This window comes from Quercus suber, unplaced genomic scaffold, assembly GCF_002906115.3.
Source record: "Quercus suber isolate HL8 unplaced genomic scaffold, Cork oak 2.0 scaffold_752, whole genome shotgun sequence".
Classification (NCBI taxonomy): Eukaryota; Viridiplantae; Streptophyta; class Magnoliopsida; order Fagales; family Fagaceae; genus Quercus; species Quercus suber.
The window spans coordinates 94,588-112,355 of NW_027070188.1; the positions used below are offsets into that span (position 1 = coordinate 94,588).

General features: G+C 34.6%; 1 protein-coding gene across 1 annotated transcript; it reads left to right on the top strand.

Moving 5' to 3' along the window:
• Window positions 1-14,199: 14,199 nt before the first annotated feature.
• Window positions 14,200-17,102, top strand: LOC112035060 (squamosa promoter-binding-like protein 8). The gene is made up of 4 exons (XM_024067904.2): window positions 14,200-14,703; window positions 14,785-15,510; window positions 16,201-16,358; window positions 16,681-17,102. Exons 2-4 carry the CDS (start codon window positions 14,804-14,806, stop codon window positions 16,830-16,832), a joined length of 1,017 nt encoding a protein of 338 aa, XP_023923672.2. The 5' UTR covers window positions 14,200-14,703; window positions 14,785-14,803; the 3' UTR covers window positions 16,833-17,102.
• Window positions 17,103-17,768: the final 666 nt, after the last annotated feature.

Sequence of the window (17,768 nt, forward strand, 5' to 3'; positions counted from 1 at the left end):
ATATCATTTTATTGGATGAACTAAATATGAGTGGTAAGTTTATGTGGCACTTACTAGAAATATAGACAAAAGGATACAAATATAAACGAAATATAATTTGAAGGGGTAAAATTCAAATTATGAAACTTAATAGTATAAAATTTAAAGACTCCCAAACTTTAGGGATGTAGTTTGAAGTTGAGCCAACATAAATATATATATATATATATATATATATATAAAGTAACACAGGCACAACACGTGTCTTACAATAGCCAAGATGTCGGCCTCATATCCTGTTAGTGCACTTGACCCACTAGACTGAAGCTTACCCCTCAATGTTTAGAGAGCCCCATGACATTGAAGGAACATGGATAGACAAATTGATACCAACGAGGGAAACACACCATCCTCTAATGGTGTGATTCCAGCTAGTAAGATTGTAACCCAAAGGGAACTTGTGTTGTAACTGGGTGGCAGGCTATTCTTGGTGTTAGTTGTAGTCAAAGATTGGCCCAAATATAAAATGCTAAAGTTCGAGGGTGTTAAGATTTTACACCTTTAAATTTCTAAGTTTGAGAGTTCTTAAATTTTAAACCTTGAAATTTCAAAACTTAGATTTTATCTCATGTAGTTATATTTCATTTGCATCAATAGTCCTATCCATATATCTTTTTGTTAAGTCATGCGTGTTTAGTTTGTCAAATAAAATGATGCCACATAATTTTTGTGGAAAAAAAAAAACTTAAAATAATTAATATAAAAATGACATCGTATCATTTTATTGGATGAACTAAATATGAGTGGTAAGTTTATGTGGCACTTACTAGAAATATAGACAAAAGGATACAAATATAAATGAAATATAATTTGAAGGGGTAAAATTCAAATTATGAAACTTAATGGTATAAAATTTAAAGACTCCCAAACTTTAGGGATGTAGTTTGAAGTTGAGCCAACATAAAAAAAATACATATATATATATATATATTAGGACAAAGGAAAGAAACATAATTTCCTTCCTTAGGTAGTTTCATAATGATGGCGACTTTTTATTGATGCTGGAAGTTTGCTTGCGCAATAGACTAATTAAAAGTCATATGTAATGTAAACAAAATATTATAAATATCATCGAAATTGAATGATAAAATATAAAATATTATTTAAGTTATAGACTTTTTTTATCAAAACAAAAAATATATATATCTGGTAGGACCGTAGGATAATAAAATAGCAAAATAAATAATGAAATTTAATTTCTTTAAAAAATTTTAACTTATAAAAATAGAATATAATCAAAATAGTAATTTGAATTTCTTGTAACTTTGGCAATATAATTTCATATAGAGTAGAAATAGCTTCATTAGTCTACTAAAAGTAATCCTACAAGGAGGTAATAAACCGTTGTTTGTATTCAATTTAGAGAAGAAAAAAAAAATCCATTGAAGTAATAAAAGTTAAGTAAATCTAGACACATACTGGCCATCCAAAGAAAAAAAAAAAAAAAAAGACATACTAATATTTTATAATTGCTAATTTGATCTATTGTGATAAAAATGATGTCAGTAAAAGACTTATGTGGAGTGATGTTTGCTCTAATCTCAATTTAATTACCACAAGTTGCGAAAATTTTTATTTTTAACATTTCTATAAAAAGTTTGATGGGAGGAGGGGACTAAGGTTGGTGGAGAGTTTTACGTTATTTCTTTTCAAGATGATATGCAAAAAAAATTTACTTGTCAAGAGTCTTATAATTCAATCACATTATCTACCTTCAAAAATCAATTATAATAATCTTGCTAAAGTGTGATCATGTAACTTATCTGTAGAGTAACAAATGTCTGAGAGAGACCTAAATAAGAGTCCAATGATTAGAAAGTCACCTTATTAAATAAAATTAGGCAGAACTTAGGCACAATATTTAGTTGTTATTTCTTAAGTTTTCTTCTTAAAATTTAGTCATGTAGTTACTTAACTTAAAACACACTTTCATCCCATAAGAAAAAAGACAATTAGTTGAATTTTACGAAATGAACCTGAGAGTATTGTACAAAAATTTTGTCGGATCAAATTTATTGGTTCACTTTGAAGCCAACTCATCATTTAAATGAGAGGAAAATATATATATATATATATATATAAATTTTAAAAAATAAAATTCAAAAGGAAAAGAAAGACATGATCTCTCTCTCTCTGTCTCTCTCTCTCTCTCACTCAGAGGAGAGAGAGAAAGAGATATATATATATATATATTTATTATTTATTATTATTATTATTATTTTAAGTTCTTCTTACTTTTATTAATTCAAAAGTCTCTGACTAAGTGGTAGACATTCCGTACAGTTGAGTCAACGTCTGTGTCAGCCTTTCTCACCAAATGCCACCAGACTGTAATCAGATCACTTATTCAGCAGAAAAAAAAAAAAAAAAAAAAATGGTACTCACAATCAATTGGGACTTTCAGGCTTGGTCTCCCCCAATACATTCCACACAGCCCATTGTAAACAAAACATCTATACTCGCTGGTAGCATGTGTTTGGTATGACTATTTTGATCTATTATTATTATTTTTATTTTTTTTGCTAGGTTATTTTGATCTATTAGATACCTTATGGTCATGGTCAATATGATACCAAATCAAGAGAACAAACTTATCTAATCTCACACAGAGAATGATATGCTTCATCGATATTTTGATAGGTAGAGATGTTAGAATACTCATACCAAATCGTGCTAAATGATATATAGGCCAAAATTTATTCAGCTAATTCCAAAAATCACCTACATCAACTTATGCATCTATTGTGCAAAATGCATTCTTGCTACAATGTTTGTGCATTTTAATTTTTTATTCTTTCTTTGTATTTTGAAGATGAGGAAGATAGTAGACTTATAATGATTGTGGTATATGAAGAGAGAGAGAGAAAGAGAAACAAATAAAAAAAATTAATTTTATAATGAGATAGAGTTTAAAATAGATAATTTTATGCGAGTGTTTCTCAAAAAAAATATGTGAGTGTTTTGAAAAATAGTTAGATTAATTTTTTTTTTAAAGTAAGTTCTTGTATTAAAATGAACAAATAAAAAAAAAAATTGTACAAGTTAATGTTGGTACTCTTAGAGTGTGTAATCATGTACTAGGGAANTATTCATTTGTGGTAGATGTGAACCGTGCAAGAGCTATCAATGCTCAGATTCTTTTAAGTGAGCCAGCTGTTTGAGGCCCAATGAGGGATTGGCCCAAATTCACTTGTAAATAATACACAGTAGGTCAGAGTCTAATATGAAGAGAGAGAGAGAAAGAGAAACAAATAAAATTAATTAATTTTATAATGCGATAGAGTTTAAAATAGATAATTTTATGCGAGAGTTTCTCAAAAAAAATATGTGAGTATTTTGAAAAATAGTTAGATTAATTTTTTTTTTAAAGTAAGTTCTTGTATTAAAATGAACAAATAAAAAAAAAAATTGTACAAGTTAATGTTGGTACTCTTAGAGTGTGTAATCATGTACTAGGGAATTCAATTTTTTTATGAGGATGAAAATTCGGTTTTTTAAGCTTTGTTTGATGGACATAAAGAAACATACTTGAATCCAATTACCCTCTTAGATTGTGTTTTATTTAAGATCCGTTTATTTTATTGAAATTAAAATTTTTTTATTAAAAGTACTGTAAATAAAAATAAAAATAAAATAATATAATATAATGAAACTTATACATAATACTAAAAAATATAATAAAATTTATAAATAATAATAAAAATAAATTAAATAATAAAATAAATTGAGTCAGATAAATTTGAGTCAAATAGTTGGGCTGAATGTTGATAAGACTTTGGCGTGAACAAGAAAACAAATTAATAAACTAATAATAAAAAGTCATAAAACTTGCAGACAGGACAAATGGGAAACCAAAGATTTATTGACCTAAACTATACACCTAGCTAACACCCTCGACCCAACAGTGCGGTGGCATAAGTACGTAGGTCATTATTTTATTGTCGTGGCTTCTACTCTTTTCCCTATTCCCAAAACCATCGACCAAAATTTGTGGTTAGGAACTTAGGTTTGAATTAATGGGTACTTGTTGGAATGAAGCGGGTTTAACAGAATTACTGTGGGTGATTTGATTACTACTTTATATTGGTCGTTAGGGTTGAATTAATTAAAGCTTTGGTTCGATACTTGTTGGAAGGTTTTAAGAGAAGTGTTGTGGGTGATTTAATTACTTTATATTGATAATGACCACTATATTTGTTAAAATCAAAGAAAAATGGTGAGAGTTATACGTGGTTTGGTTTGACGGTCTACCTTTATAAAATAAAACTATTAAATAATAAGTGAGTAAAAATTAAATATAAATAAAATTATTATATAATTGAGCTTTTTTTTACCAATACATAAAATATTATAAAGTTAATATATATCTTCAAAAACATTCATATTAATATCTATAAAACAGAATGATTTTAATATTACATTGCTTTAAGTTAAAGAGACAGAAATCATTGCCTTTTTGTCCCCTTGAATTCTAGGTGATTACAACTTCAATTTTAGATTAGTACAATTTTGGAGGGGGGGGGGAGGGGGGGGGAAGCATGTGATGTCAAATTAAATAATGTCATAGATCACACAAAATCAAACACAATTGAGACAATGATATGTTGACATAAGGAAGTCCAATGAAAAAACCATTACAGGGAAAACCTTCCCCAATGAAACAAATTTACTATGATTAGAGAAGTTTTACATTCAAGAAAAAACCTTTTCCTAAACTCTATCAACTTGTAGACAACTTACAAAGAAAATTTTTCACTACACCACAGATGACGCACCCATGCTTACTACTAGAACCTTTGACGGACTTCAAGTTCACCTCTTGAAGGTTTTCTTCACAAAAACAAGTTTGTGGTAGGTATTGTGGCTTTAGCTTCTTCACCATCTGATCTTCAAATCTACTTGAATGTCTATAGTATGATGAAATTGAGAGAAACTTAGTTACACAACCCTCGCCAAACAAACAAAGCTTTCTCTCCTCTAAAAACTCTCTTAGGTAAACTTAATAGTGTTCATTTTATAACCCAATAAGTAGGGGCTCAAATCGGACTTAAAATAGACAAGTTATTAAGCATTTCACCTTGTTAATTTGTGCAATCTTGTGGGGACAAGATTGAAAAAAAAAAAAAAAACATTGGATTTTCTTGATAATTGGGTCTCAAATCTCAATTGATCGAGATTGGAATTGAGCAGAAATCGAGATTCTTGATCAGTTGAGATTGGAATCAAGCAAGACTCAAGATTCCAAAATGCTCAACTTTAGAAACTTTGGTTTTTCTTGAACTTGAACATTGATCTTGTCTTGGACTTGAAATAGACTTCAAACACACCCAAGACTTACTAAAATTCCTATAAATTGATTATATTTGATCACGGTTTTTCAACCTAGTCTTATGGACTCAATAATAAATCTTAAGGATTCGAACTCAAGATGTTGACTTCAACCAAACCACATATAAGTAGTTGTCATAGGGGGACTTACCCATAAATGGTTACTAAATATATTATTAAGTAAACATCACTCACACTTTTTCAAATTTCCAAGTCCAACTACCAGCATTCTTAAACCTTTCAGACACTACCACATCTAATTTTAGATAGTAAAGGTCGCAACGGCCCGCCATAATAAATTATTAGCCAGTCAATGGAGCCCTCAAAAACTACGTGACACCACAGAAGCAGAGCAAAAGGAATAGTCTCCGTAATTAGATTATGATATTAGATTTGAGCACATTTGTCTCCTATTCTTGAGAAATTATTTCGTACAAAACAATTACAACATCTTTCATTCATATAAGATTAAACTCCAAGTGAAATATCTATTTGTGATCCATCTTTATACGAGAGGAAGATGGAGTACATCGAGCACATTAAATAATTTCATTGTATTCTCTCCACACACACACAAATATATATATATATATATATACATGGCGGTGTTTTTCTTTTAAAGCCATATATATCTCTGTGTGCGCGTGCATTATTTACTGCATCTTGTCTATAATCCAAAGGTAATTTGGCTAAGAAGTGACAACATCTTCGTGTTTCTATAATTCTAATCAGTATCTCTCTGGCTGCAATGGGTCTAGCCCTTCCCTGGCTTGCTCTTTCACACATTCGAGCTCCTCTTTGCATACAAAATGACAACCATTTAAGCATGTCAAACAATTCACAAGGTAACATTAACTTCATGATTACAATTGTAATAGGAAGTCCTAATTAAGCTTCTACTTTTGTTTAATTCCTTTCCACATGAACAACATTTGAGCCCATTAATTAGGGTGACAATTGGTACCTTTCCTTTTTGGCATGTATGTTTAACTCGATTAGATTATATGAGCAACAATATTTCTAGTCACAAATGAAAGATTTGTTTCACATCTCGTCCTTTTCACATTTATTTCAAACAAACCAGATATCATCTTTTTAATTGGATGTGTTAATTAAACAAATTGAACCTTTGCTTATTTTGTATAAGATGTACAAAAGTATTTCTAAAACAACATTGACCTGCATATAATTGCTCACTTGCGTGTACCAGTACTGCATTAATATTGAGCTCCAAATTTATACAGACAGAATGAACCGAAAGTTAAATTCTACCTTCTTCCCTCATCAATAATGATGGAACACTTTCGACAGTGTCTAAAAGAATTGCATTAGAACACACATATTATGCCTGGCTGCACATGTCTTCAGTCTTCTTACTTTTATGGTATGAGAGCTAAATACAGAAAGAATTTATCTAAACAAAAAAAGGGGCCTTATTATTGTTATTTCCCCTAAACAAAATGACAAGTTAAACGCTTATATATTTATTATTTACTTTTTTAGTCCAATGCAAGCAATCTACATAAAGATTTAGTTATTTTTTATACAAAACAATAAACTTAGGATAAATTACAGTAATTTTAAACCCTATATCTTAAGGTTGTTTTCAAATTGAGTCCTATACTTTTAAAGGTTTCAAATTAAACCCTAAATTTTAAATTTGTTACAGGTTAAAACCCAAAAACTTCCAATTTGTATTGTTCATAATCTGATAGTTGTGAAGGGAGAATTTGAACATTTAATGTTTCCATTAGAAGCATCAACAGGTGTCAGTTGATCTAGAAAAAATTTTGACAACCAAAAACCACTTTAAAAGCTGGCTAATATGTATCAAAATTACATGAAGCCAAGATTGATACCTCTTTTTAAACAGGTCAATATTCTCCATGATTAATGCCCTACACTAGTTCAAAAAATGATAATCTCCACTACAAATGATATAGAGTACCCATATAAAGAGTTTCATCTCTAATACAAATTTAATTTATTTATCAATGAGTTGCATTAAGATTAATAAGAGTGGTAAAAAAAATTTATGTACATCTTTTTTCTTTTTTGGCTAGATAAATAAGGGGAGGGGCTGATAGATTCGAACCCAATACCCAAACATCATAAGACGTGCTCGAACTGTTGGGTATCCCTTGAATTCAAAAACAATTATGCACATCTCTAAAGAATATTACATCAAATATGCATCAACAATTTATAAGAAGAGAAAAACAGTAGTTACAACTCACAAGAGCATAATAAGAAGAAAAAAAAAATGTTCAAGTTTAATAATTAAACTCACTTGTGGCCCGCTGCATACACACCAGCATATTTGAAAAGGGCCACAATTTGATACATATGTGTGGGGGGTAAGGGGGACAGGCCCAAGTTAATGGGCCGAATACCCAGGAGAGGACTGTTTCACATCCGAAGAGAAAGATGCAGAGAATGCAGGGCCCAGAGTGAAGTGGAATCCTCCTGGTAGAGAATCATCGCTGTCCGAGGAGGATATCTCCAGTCCGAGGAGGACATCACCTGTCCGAGGAAGATGTTTTACTTTGATATGATATCGGAGACTAACTGAGTAGGGGAAAAGCCTGATTGATTGTCCGAGGACTCCACCTGATCAAGATAAGCTCAAAGCATATTCAGGAACAATAAGGATGAGGAAATATCTGAGGGAAAGGCTGCTGCCACTGTATTCAATGCATTGCAACAGCTTTTGTAAGCAACTTACTTTTCTCATATCTTTTACACTATTACTTTCTGCTTTCTTTTTTAATTGTGGGTGGGTGGATGGTGGGTATTATAATTTTTCGTTATAATTTTTCAATAAAGGCTATCTTTCAATTAAACAACAAAAAAAAGAAAGAAAGATTGACCTTACAAGATTTAGAGTGAAACTAGACCAATAGTTAAGTTAATAATCCTCTTTAGTTTTCTTTTAACTCTAATAAATTTGATTATAAAACCTTTTTATTTTGTGTTATTTATTCAATTTAAAACTATTGTAAGTAGTTAAAATCACTTCAAACTTGTCCAAATAAGTTTTATAATTTAACTAGCCTCTCAGGATATTTTTAATGAAGCATCTAAGATTCAAATTTCTTCATTTTCATTGTAATTATCAAATTATATATATATATACACACACACACACTTCAACCCGATTAAAACCACTTCAAACAAATTTAAAATCACTTTTAACCCTTTTGAAACTAATCCAAATTTTTTACCCAAATTTATCAATAACTCAGACATGAATTTAACTGAAAATTTTAGACCATGTTTTAAAATTATACGGTTCTTTTTCAATAAAAATTCATAACAGCTAAGTTTTGAGAACTTATTTGAAAATCTAGTAAACATTAGCAAATGCATTGTATCCCAATAACTTAGTATAAAAAAATTATAAATAGTTCAACATATTAGCTTTTTCTTTTTCCTTGTAAAAATGAAAAATATAAGAATGAGCACTTGGCATACTCTACTAAATGATATTCTTGCAGGGTTTATTTAAGAGTCCAAAAAAAAAAAAATGCAAGAACAAACACTAATAATATTAAATTTAGATAGGAACATTTCTTTATTTTTAGTTTTTTTTTTTTTTTATCAGTTTATTTTTGGTTTTTCTTTTGCTGAAGATAGGAATGTTTCATATGTATCAAATTGTGGCCCTTTTCAAATACGCTGCTGTGTATGCAGCGGGCCACCAGTGAGTTTAATTATTAAACTTGAACATTTTTTTTTTCTTCTTATTATGCTCTTGTGAGTTGTAACTACTGTTTTTCTCTTCTTATAAATTATTGATGCATATTTGATGTAATATTCTTTAGAGATGTGCATAATTGTTTTTGAATTCAAGGGATACCCAACAGTTCGAGCACGTTGTAGACAGGGAAAATTTCGACCTATCACAAGCTGACACGTCACACTACCAAGTCCACAAAATACAGCCAATTACAAAGCGCCACATATTGCTGCTAGGTTTTGCTATCATTACTCAGAAACCAACAGAAATTTGCCAAGTGTCATGCAAAGACCAATCACACATCATCGCACGTGTAAGCGATGACATAATCAGCTTCGCACGTGTAAGCGATGACACAATCAGTCCAGCATGTGCAGGCGATGACATAAGCGGACCAATCAAGCTCTGCCACGTGTCACCAATCAGACTCCGCCACGTGTCGCTTACCTACCCCAAAACTCCTATAAATAGAAGCCTTCCTAAGGCATTTAGAGGGGATGAAATCCAAGGAGGACTAGGCTATTGGAAGCATTCAGAAGTCCAGAAGCTCTGCCGAACCAAGCTCTAAAGCCTCCAAGAACTTCAAGAACTTCAACTTCGAATACGAAGAACATTCGAAGGAAAATCATCCAAATCATCCGCCTAGATCCAAAAGTTTGCTGGAATCAAGCTCAAAAGCCTCCAGAAACATCAACAAACCACAAATCAGTGAAGCTCTACGGATCAAGCCTCTAAAGCCCCGAAGAACTTCCACCACAAACCTTCGAATACAAAGAACATTCGAAGAGGAATCATCCAAATCATATTCCTAAATCTCAAAGTTCACTGGAATCAAGCTCAAAAGCCTCCAGAAACCTCACAAACCACAAATCATGAAGCTCTACGGATTCAAGCCTCTAAAGCACCGAAGAACTTCCACCACAAACCTTCGAAGACGAAGAACACATCAAGAACACGAAGAACGTGAAGAACAAGGGATTTCTAACAAGCTCATAGCCAGAGATTCATTGTAATTCTGTTTCAACAATCTTCGATCATCCCTCAACCAAATTGAAGGATACTTTGTGTTCAAGTGAAAATCACATTACCACAAATCCAATTAACAAATCTTTCAAGGAGATCGAATCAGAGGATAACTCTTTTGTAATTACAGAGAATTGTACCACACATTCATCAATACAAATTCACATTTGTGACACTATTTTACTTGTTTGACTTATTTCGAACCGAGAAATTTAGTCGTCCACATATTCTGGCACGCCCAGTGGGACATCTCTGCCTCTCATCTCATTCTCCTTCAAAGAAAGAAATCATCATCATCATCTTGCTACCAACTTCAATGGCTACTAGCAAGAACATCCAAGCTTCAACAGCTACTTCAACTAAACTTGGTACGGCTACCACCAACAACTACATTGGTGCAATCAATTGTAGCCAACCCAAAGCAAAAATCAACTTCAATCTCAATCAACCAAGGAAGCCAAGGTCCAGACAATCATCTCCTTAGACCCTCTTACAAGAAACAAGGTCATCAACAAGGACGTCTCCACCTTGGAACACCTCAAGTATGGGGGCAAATCCCCTTCTTCCTTCACAAGAAGTTGGTCACACGATCTTTCTCCCATCAAAGGGAACCCAAAAGATGAGATTTCACGTGCTCACTTCAATTCACTTCCTTCTCCATCATCTTGGGAAGTTGTGTCAGTCATGATGACTAACACCTCTACCATGGAAGAAAAGATGGTTGAAATGGAACAAAGGGTCGTCCTTCTCACAAAAGCACTTGAAGATAAGGACCTCCAAATTGCAACTTTAATGAACAAACTCGAAGTACAAGATCTTGGTGAATCAAGCCATGGTCATAAATTCGCATCTGCAAAGGATGACGAAGGGAGAGAAATTGAAAACACTCCCCGACGAGAACAATCTACTTCGGTTGCTTCGTTGTCAGTCCAACAATTACAAGACATGATAACAAATACCATCCGAGCACAATATGGAGGTTCTTCTACAAGTTCTCTCACATATTCAAAACCCTACACAAAGCGCATCGACAACATGAGGATGCCAAATGGGTATCAACCCCCAAGTTCTTGCAGTTTGATGGCCATGGAAATCCTAAGCAACACATTGCTCACTTTGTAGAAACTTGTGAGAACGCAGGGACTCAAGGAGGCCTCCTTGTAAAGCAATTTGTCCGTTCGCTCAAAGGAAATGCCTTTGATTGGTATACAGACTTAGAACCCGAGTCAATCGACAGTTGGCAACAACTCGAAAGAGAGTTTCTTGACCGATTCTATAGCACGCGTCGTACAGTGAGCATGATGGAGCTTACTAATACCAAGCAATGGGAAGATGAGCCCGTCATTGATTACATCAATCGGTGGCGTTCTTTGAGCTTAGATTGCAAGGATAGACTTTCTGAAATTTCTGCTATAGAGATGTGCATCCAAGGCATGCATTGGGGACTTCTTTACATCCTTCAAGGGATAAAGCCTCGAACATTTGAAGAGTTAGCAACTCGTGCACACGACATGGAGTTGAGTATTGCTAGCCATGGAAGTACAAACCCTCCCATACCTGAGGAAAGCAAAAGGGAAGTAAGGAGGAATGATAGGAATGCAAAAGTCAGCCTCAAAGACCCAATGGTTGTTAACACTACCGAAGTCAAGGTTCCAAGAAGAGGAGCGAAGGCAAATGAAAAACAGCTTGAAGGATGGCAAAAGAACGAAGTGCGTCGCCTGACTTTTAAGGAACGTGAGCAAAAAGCATATCCGTTCCCCGATGAAGATGTGCCAAACATCTTAGAACAATTATTGCAATTGAAGCTGATTGAATTGCCAGAATGCAGGCGACCACAAGACATAGGGAAAATTGATGACCCTAACTATTGCAAATATCATCGCATCATTGGCCACCCAATCCAAAAATGCTTCGTCTTCAAAGAACAATCATGAAGCTTGCCAAAGAAAACAAGATTGATCTAGACTTCAATGAAGTTGTCGGGTCAAACCATGTGACCGTTGCTTGTGATGTACTTCCAACTCTCAAGCAGGGGGCAAACACCAACCAAGCTTACAAGTTGATCAACAATGATGATGCAAGGATCGGCCCCATCAATGGGAAGTTCCTTAAACACTTCTACGCTTGAACATCGAGGATTGCTCCTCGGCAAGAGCTTAAACTGCCCACTGTAATGCTGCAAGGGTACATGATGTCTTCCCATTACCTTTGAAAGCATACCAATAAAGAGAAATTAATCCCACTCTATGTCACCAATTGCTAGTGTGGCGTAGTGGTTGGATGCCCAAGTCGCCCTTGAGAGGTCTCGGGTTCGATAGTGGTGATACCCACTATTACACACTGAGCCCTCCTTTTTTGCAAAAAACAACCAAAAAAAAAAACAACATAACAAAAAAAAAAAACATTTGAACTACGTAATGACTTGATCCCTTTCCGGGGTACGTAGGCAACTTGGTATCATTTACTAAGTTCAGTCACATGAAAAAGAAGAAGGATTGCCAGTCTAGCTTAAGGAATTTTTCAAAGGTCGTCAATATGCTTTTGAGATCCCTTTAATTGGCAGGCGTTGCTTAGGATCAGTCAATTGCTCACTACATGATGCTCGAAGATCATTGTGGTGGAAAACGACAGCTGCAAAGAGTTGGTGTTACTTAGCTTTCCTTAAACTAATGATAAACATAAGTTAGTTCTTGGTTGTGGAGTAAAATAAAATCTTCAACCTCTTTTGCAAAAAATGAAGTCTGCATGGCATTGCCTTCTTCTGTGGACATCCTCCCATGTCTCTAAAGTATGCTTTGCATCACTTATTTCTGGGGGCATCTTTTGTACCTTGCAAGTCTAAGCCACGTCATCTTTCTTCTAGGGTGTGCCACTTCACAACTTCAGAATTTGAACCACATCATCTCCCTTCTGAGTGGTGCCATTTCACATCATATCTCTGAAATTTGGACAACATCACCTTCCTCTAACATCTGAAGATGGTGTTACTTCATCTCGCCTCTCAAAGCCTATTCATGCAATGTCAAATTCTTGGTAGCATGTTCAAAGTCTTAATATAAGCACCTTGCATCTTCAAGGTTTTGACGGCATCTCTTTGCATCCTCAAAGTCTTGATGGAGCTTCTTGAAACTTCAAGGTTTTGACGGCATCTCCTTGCATCTTCAAAGTCTTGATGGAAAGCTTCTTGCATCTTCAAGATTTAATTGACATCTCCTTGCAATCCTCAAAGTCATTGATGGAACTTCATTGAAACTTCAAGGTTACNATAGTGAGAAAAGTAAGTTGCTTTCTTTTTTTTTTTTTTTTTTTTTTTTTTGGGAATAATTTTACTTGTTTATCTTTTGGGAGCAGAGAAATCTGAAATCCTAAAAAGTTGGGTGTAATGATGGCTCGGCACCCATGTATTTCATGTCGGCACCCATGTTTTTCAAAATTTAATTCCAGGTAAAATTGTGACATCATATCACCATTATAATTAACTTGTTTTTAAAATACAATTTATAGAGTGTGTGTATAAAATGTGTATAATGAGATTTAGCCTAAAAAGATAAAGAAGTATTATATTCATCACAAATTATAAATGGTAGGACTTTTTTCACACAAAAAAATTAATAATATATTACTTAAAATTTATTGTAAAATATTATAAACTTATTGGTAATTACAAGTTAATTAAAATTTTACATCAGACTAAAATATTAATTAATTTTTAATATAAATTAAATTAAAAATTTTACCAATTAACTGAAACCCATCGCGTAATAAAATATCTTAAACACTTCATTTCTAAAAGATAATAAAAAAAAAAAGTCGTAAAAAAAGGCACGATGATCGTCTGCGAAAACTGATGAATTGGACAAAGGCAAAACAGATGGTGGGACCAAGCATTAATAGCACACCGCGTGGCATTACAATCTCTGTGAGTACTTGCTACGCAAGTAGCACAAAGTAGCAACCAAACACACACACACAAACACATACACATACTCACTTTAAACTAGCTAGTCTCCTTCCTAACTAGTTGGACTGAACCAGGAAAGAAAGGAAAAATAAAAAGAAAACAAGGGAATGAGTCCGTAGTATTATATATATATATGTAGGTCCCCTACCCTACACACACACACTATTACTATCTACTACTTCCATCTATTTACACAGAATTTCATTGCAGTGGCTTTCCTCGCAATTATGTTACTATCACTTGGGTAACTCAGTAAATTGCATTCCTCTCACTCCAATGCCTCCAATCAAACACTTCTCTCTCTCTCTCTCTCTCTCTCTCTCTCTGCACTAGCCGCCTCATAAACTCAGTCCCCCACAACCCCTATACTTTGGACTTGCTACTTGGCTAGTACTAACTCACCTAGAGAGCAAAAAAATAGCCAGAATGCCCAAAGGGGTCGGCTTTTAGAGAGTGTGTACCAAGCTTTACACAAAGCAAAAAGAAAAGAAAAGAAAGAACTTCATGTCCACGCCATTATAGTTTTCAGCAGAGCCACACACAAACTCATTAGGGTTTTGAAAAAAGAAGAAGAAAGCTTTTGATTTTGATCCCACTTCTGCACTCCCTTTTGGTTAGCTTTATTATTACACCAATATCTCTATCTCTTTCTCTTTTTGCTTTTCATTTTCACTCACAAAGTTTGTATATGCAGGTCAAAAAAAAAAAAAAAAATGCTGGACTATGAATGGAGCAACCCGAGTACAATGATGTTAACGGGCGAAGAAGAAACCGGCCCGGATTCCGACCATACCCGCCAAATCTTCGACCACTACACCCAACAACAGCAACATCATCATCAACAACAACCATTTCACGACCACACTGGTTTCAACCCTCATCACCATCATCAAACCGCAGCTACCAGCGCTTTCTCTCACGCGCAAGCGCATTTCAACCCACACCAAACCCAAACCCAAACCCACTCGCAATTCCACTCGCTGTACGATCCACGCGCTTACTCAAGCGCGTCTGCTGCTTCTTACCACCAGCAAGCTCCCCAGCTACTCTCCCTCGACCCCCTACCAGGCGCCGCCGTGGGGAGCGGCGGCTCCGCCGGGTACCTCGTAGTCCCGAAGAGCGAGGACGCTTCGACTCGCCCCCCCGTGGACTTCGTGTCGAGAATTGGCCTCAACCTCGGCGGCCGGACCTATTTCTCTTCCGCAGAGGACGAGTTCGTGAACCGGCTCTACCGCCGCGCTAGACCGGCTAACGAGCCCGGTTCGGGCAACTCCCCTAGGTGTCAAGCTGAAGGGTGCAATGCTGATCTCACTCACGCCAAACACTACCACCGCCGCCACAAGGTCTGTGAATTTCACTCCAAAGCCTCCACCGTACTCGCCGCCGGGTTGACTCAGCGATTCTGCCAGCAGTGTAGCAGGTTGTTTCATATTTACGGAAATACCCTCCCCTGTTTTAACATTACACTATATACCTACTACGAGGTTTTATAAAATTTTTATTACATTCTTAATGCACGAGATTACGATAATATGTTTTTTTTTTTAATAGGACGAAACTGCCCCTGTGGATTGTTGCTCTGATCCAATGATTGCATAACCGTACAGAGTGGTAATCCCGAGGGCATTTTCGTCATTTTTTCGTTTTCTAATTTGAAATGACTGAAACAACCCCCGACAAGGATTCTAATTTTCAGTCTGATCATCGAAACGGAGACATTGCTGTTGTTCTGTCTGCTCAAATTGCTCAACATGGTGGTTTTGAGGCACACTTTCAAAAGACGTAAATGCCCCTGGAAGATATAATAATCGTGAGCTGAATCCAATGATTGGAGCTTCCGTACATGTGGAAATCCCGAGGGCATTTTCGTCCACGATTTTCCGCAAAATTTTTGAAAGCACTTTCCATCTTCGTACGCCTATGTTAATTTTTGATTCTTATGTTGTACTAATTTGGTTGTACCACAATCGTATAACTAACCAAAACAGTTAATAAAATAACTGCATTGTTAAAAGTATTGATAATTAAAGCTTATTGAATGCAAATTATTTGTTTAAGTTTTAACCTTGATTTTTTTTTTTTTTTTTTTGGTAATTTTTTTTTCACGCAGGTTCCATCTTCTTTCCGAGTTTGATAATGGAAAAAGAAGCTGCCGGAAGAGACTGGCCGACCACAATCGTCGCAGGCGAAAAACTCAACAACCTAATCAAGAAAATCAGAAGTCTCTGTCCGACAATGCCCGGAATTCAACGACTAGTAATCTCACAAGTAAGTTGGTTTTAAATTTATAAGTAAAATTACACACACTCCTTGTTGTAGAGGAAGAGCGTCGTTTGAGTTAGAGCTCATTACTATTATTATAATTATTTTTTTAAATCTTCTTTATTAAAAAAAAAACCAAAAATTAATACGATAACAAGAAGATAGAGACAGCACTAATTATTATGCAATGTTTCTATATTATATATGATAGTTATTTTCATGATTAATATTAATTAGAAACTAATTAATTTAAGTACAACCTAAAGAAGAAGAAAAGATGGGACTTTTGGCTCATGGGATTTGGTTTTAACTTCTTGAATTTTATTAGGGTCCCCGCCTGACTCTGGAGCTCCCTCATCATCGTCGGTGACCGTGGCAGTTTCGCCGCCGCGAATGTCGTTGGATTGCTTCAGGCAACGACCTTATCAGGCGACAGCTTCATCGGCCTCATCAAGCTCACTTTTTTTCTCAAGTGGGTAAAATCATCATCATCATCATCAAATGCAAAATTAGCGGGCTCTTGTTGTAGAAATATGGAGGAATATTTAGCAAAATAACATTAGGGAACATCATCTTGTTTAATTAATATTCCTTTCTTTTCTTTTTCTTTTTTTTCTTTGTTATTATTTTTTTCCTTAAATTTCGGTACTTTAGCCTAAATTAATTGGTGTTTGTAACATGGGTACGTACGGAGCATCTAATATATCTTATTCATGTACCAAGAATTTGGAATTTATGTTGTTTAATTTTTATTTTTTCATTTTTTATTTTTTACTGTAAAAGCTAGCGAGGAAGGTTAATAATTCTAAGGGGAATCGTCAGAGTTATTAGGCCACAAATTGGAATTTTCCCACAATAGTGTCTGATTGGTTGCAGGTAGAGTTGTGACAGGCATGGGTGTACAGAGGTCTACATTCATTTTAGGCATTGCATTATTCAATTTTGTCTGGTACTGGAATTTTCCGGGAAATGCAGTGATCATATAAAAAAAGTTTTCTCAAAATTATCTAGCAAAAGCGCAAAAAGAAAAAAAAGAAAAGAAAAAAAAAAAAGAGCTTTATATTTGCATAAAATGTATTTTTGGGTTCAATCACGTGCATTTTTTAAGTCAATGAATCTTTATAAAGTTCTATGTTACACATATATCACTTAAAGCTCTAAGAAAATCACACGTCGTGCTCCAATTCATACACAACTTTATGCAAAGAAATATTGGTCACTTTCCCATAATCAAATCAATCAGCCATTGCAATAAACAACTTAAAAAAAAAAAAAAAAACTTTTGTTGAAGGTAGAGCCCACCATGATGGACCCCATTGAAGATCTGTACATTTCTCCTAACAAGAAAATATATAGCCACGCAGATATAGACACAGATTCCGATAATACAAGAGAGAGAGAGAGAGAGAGAGAGAG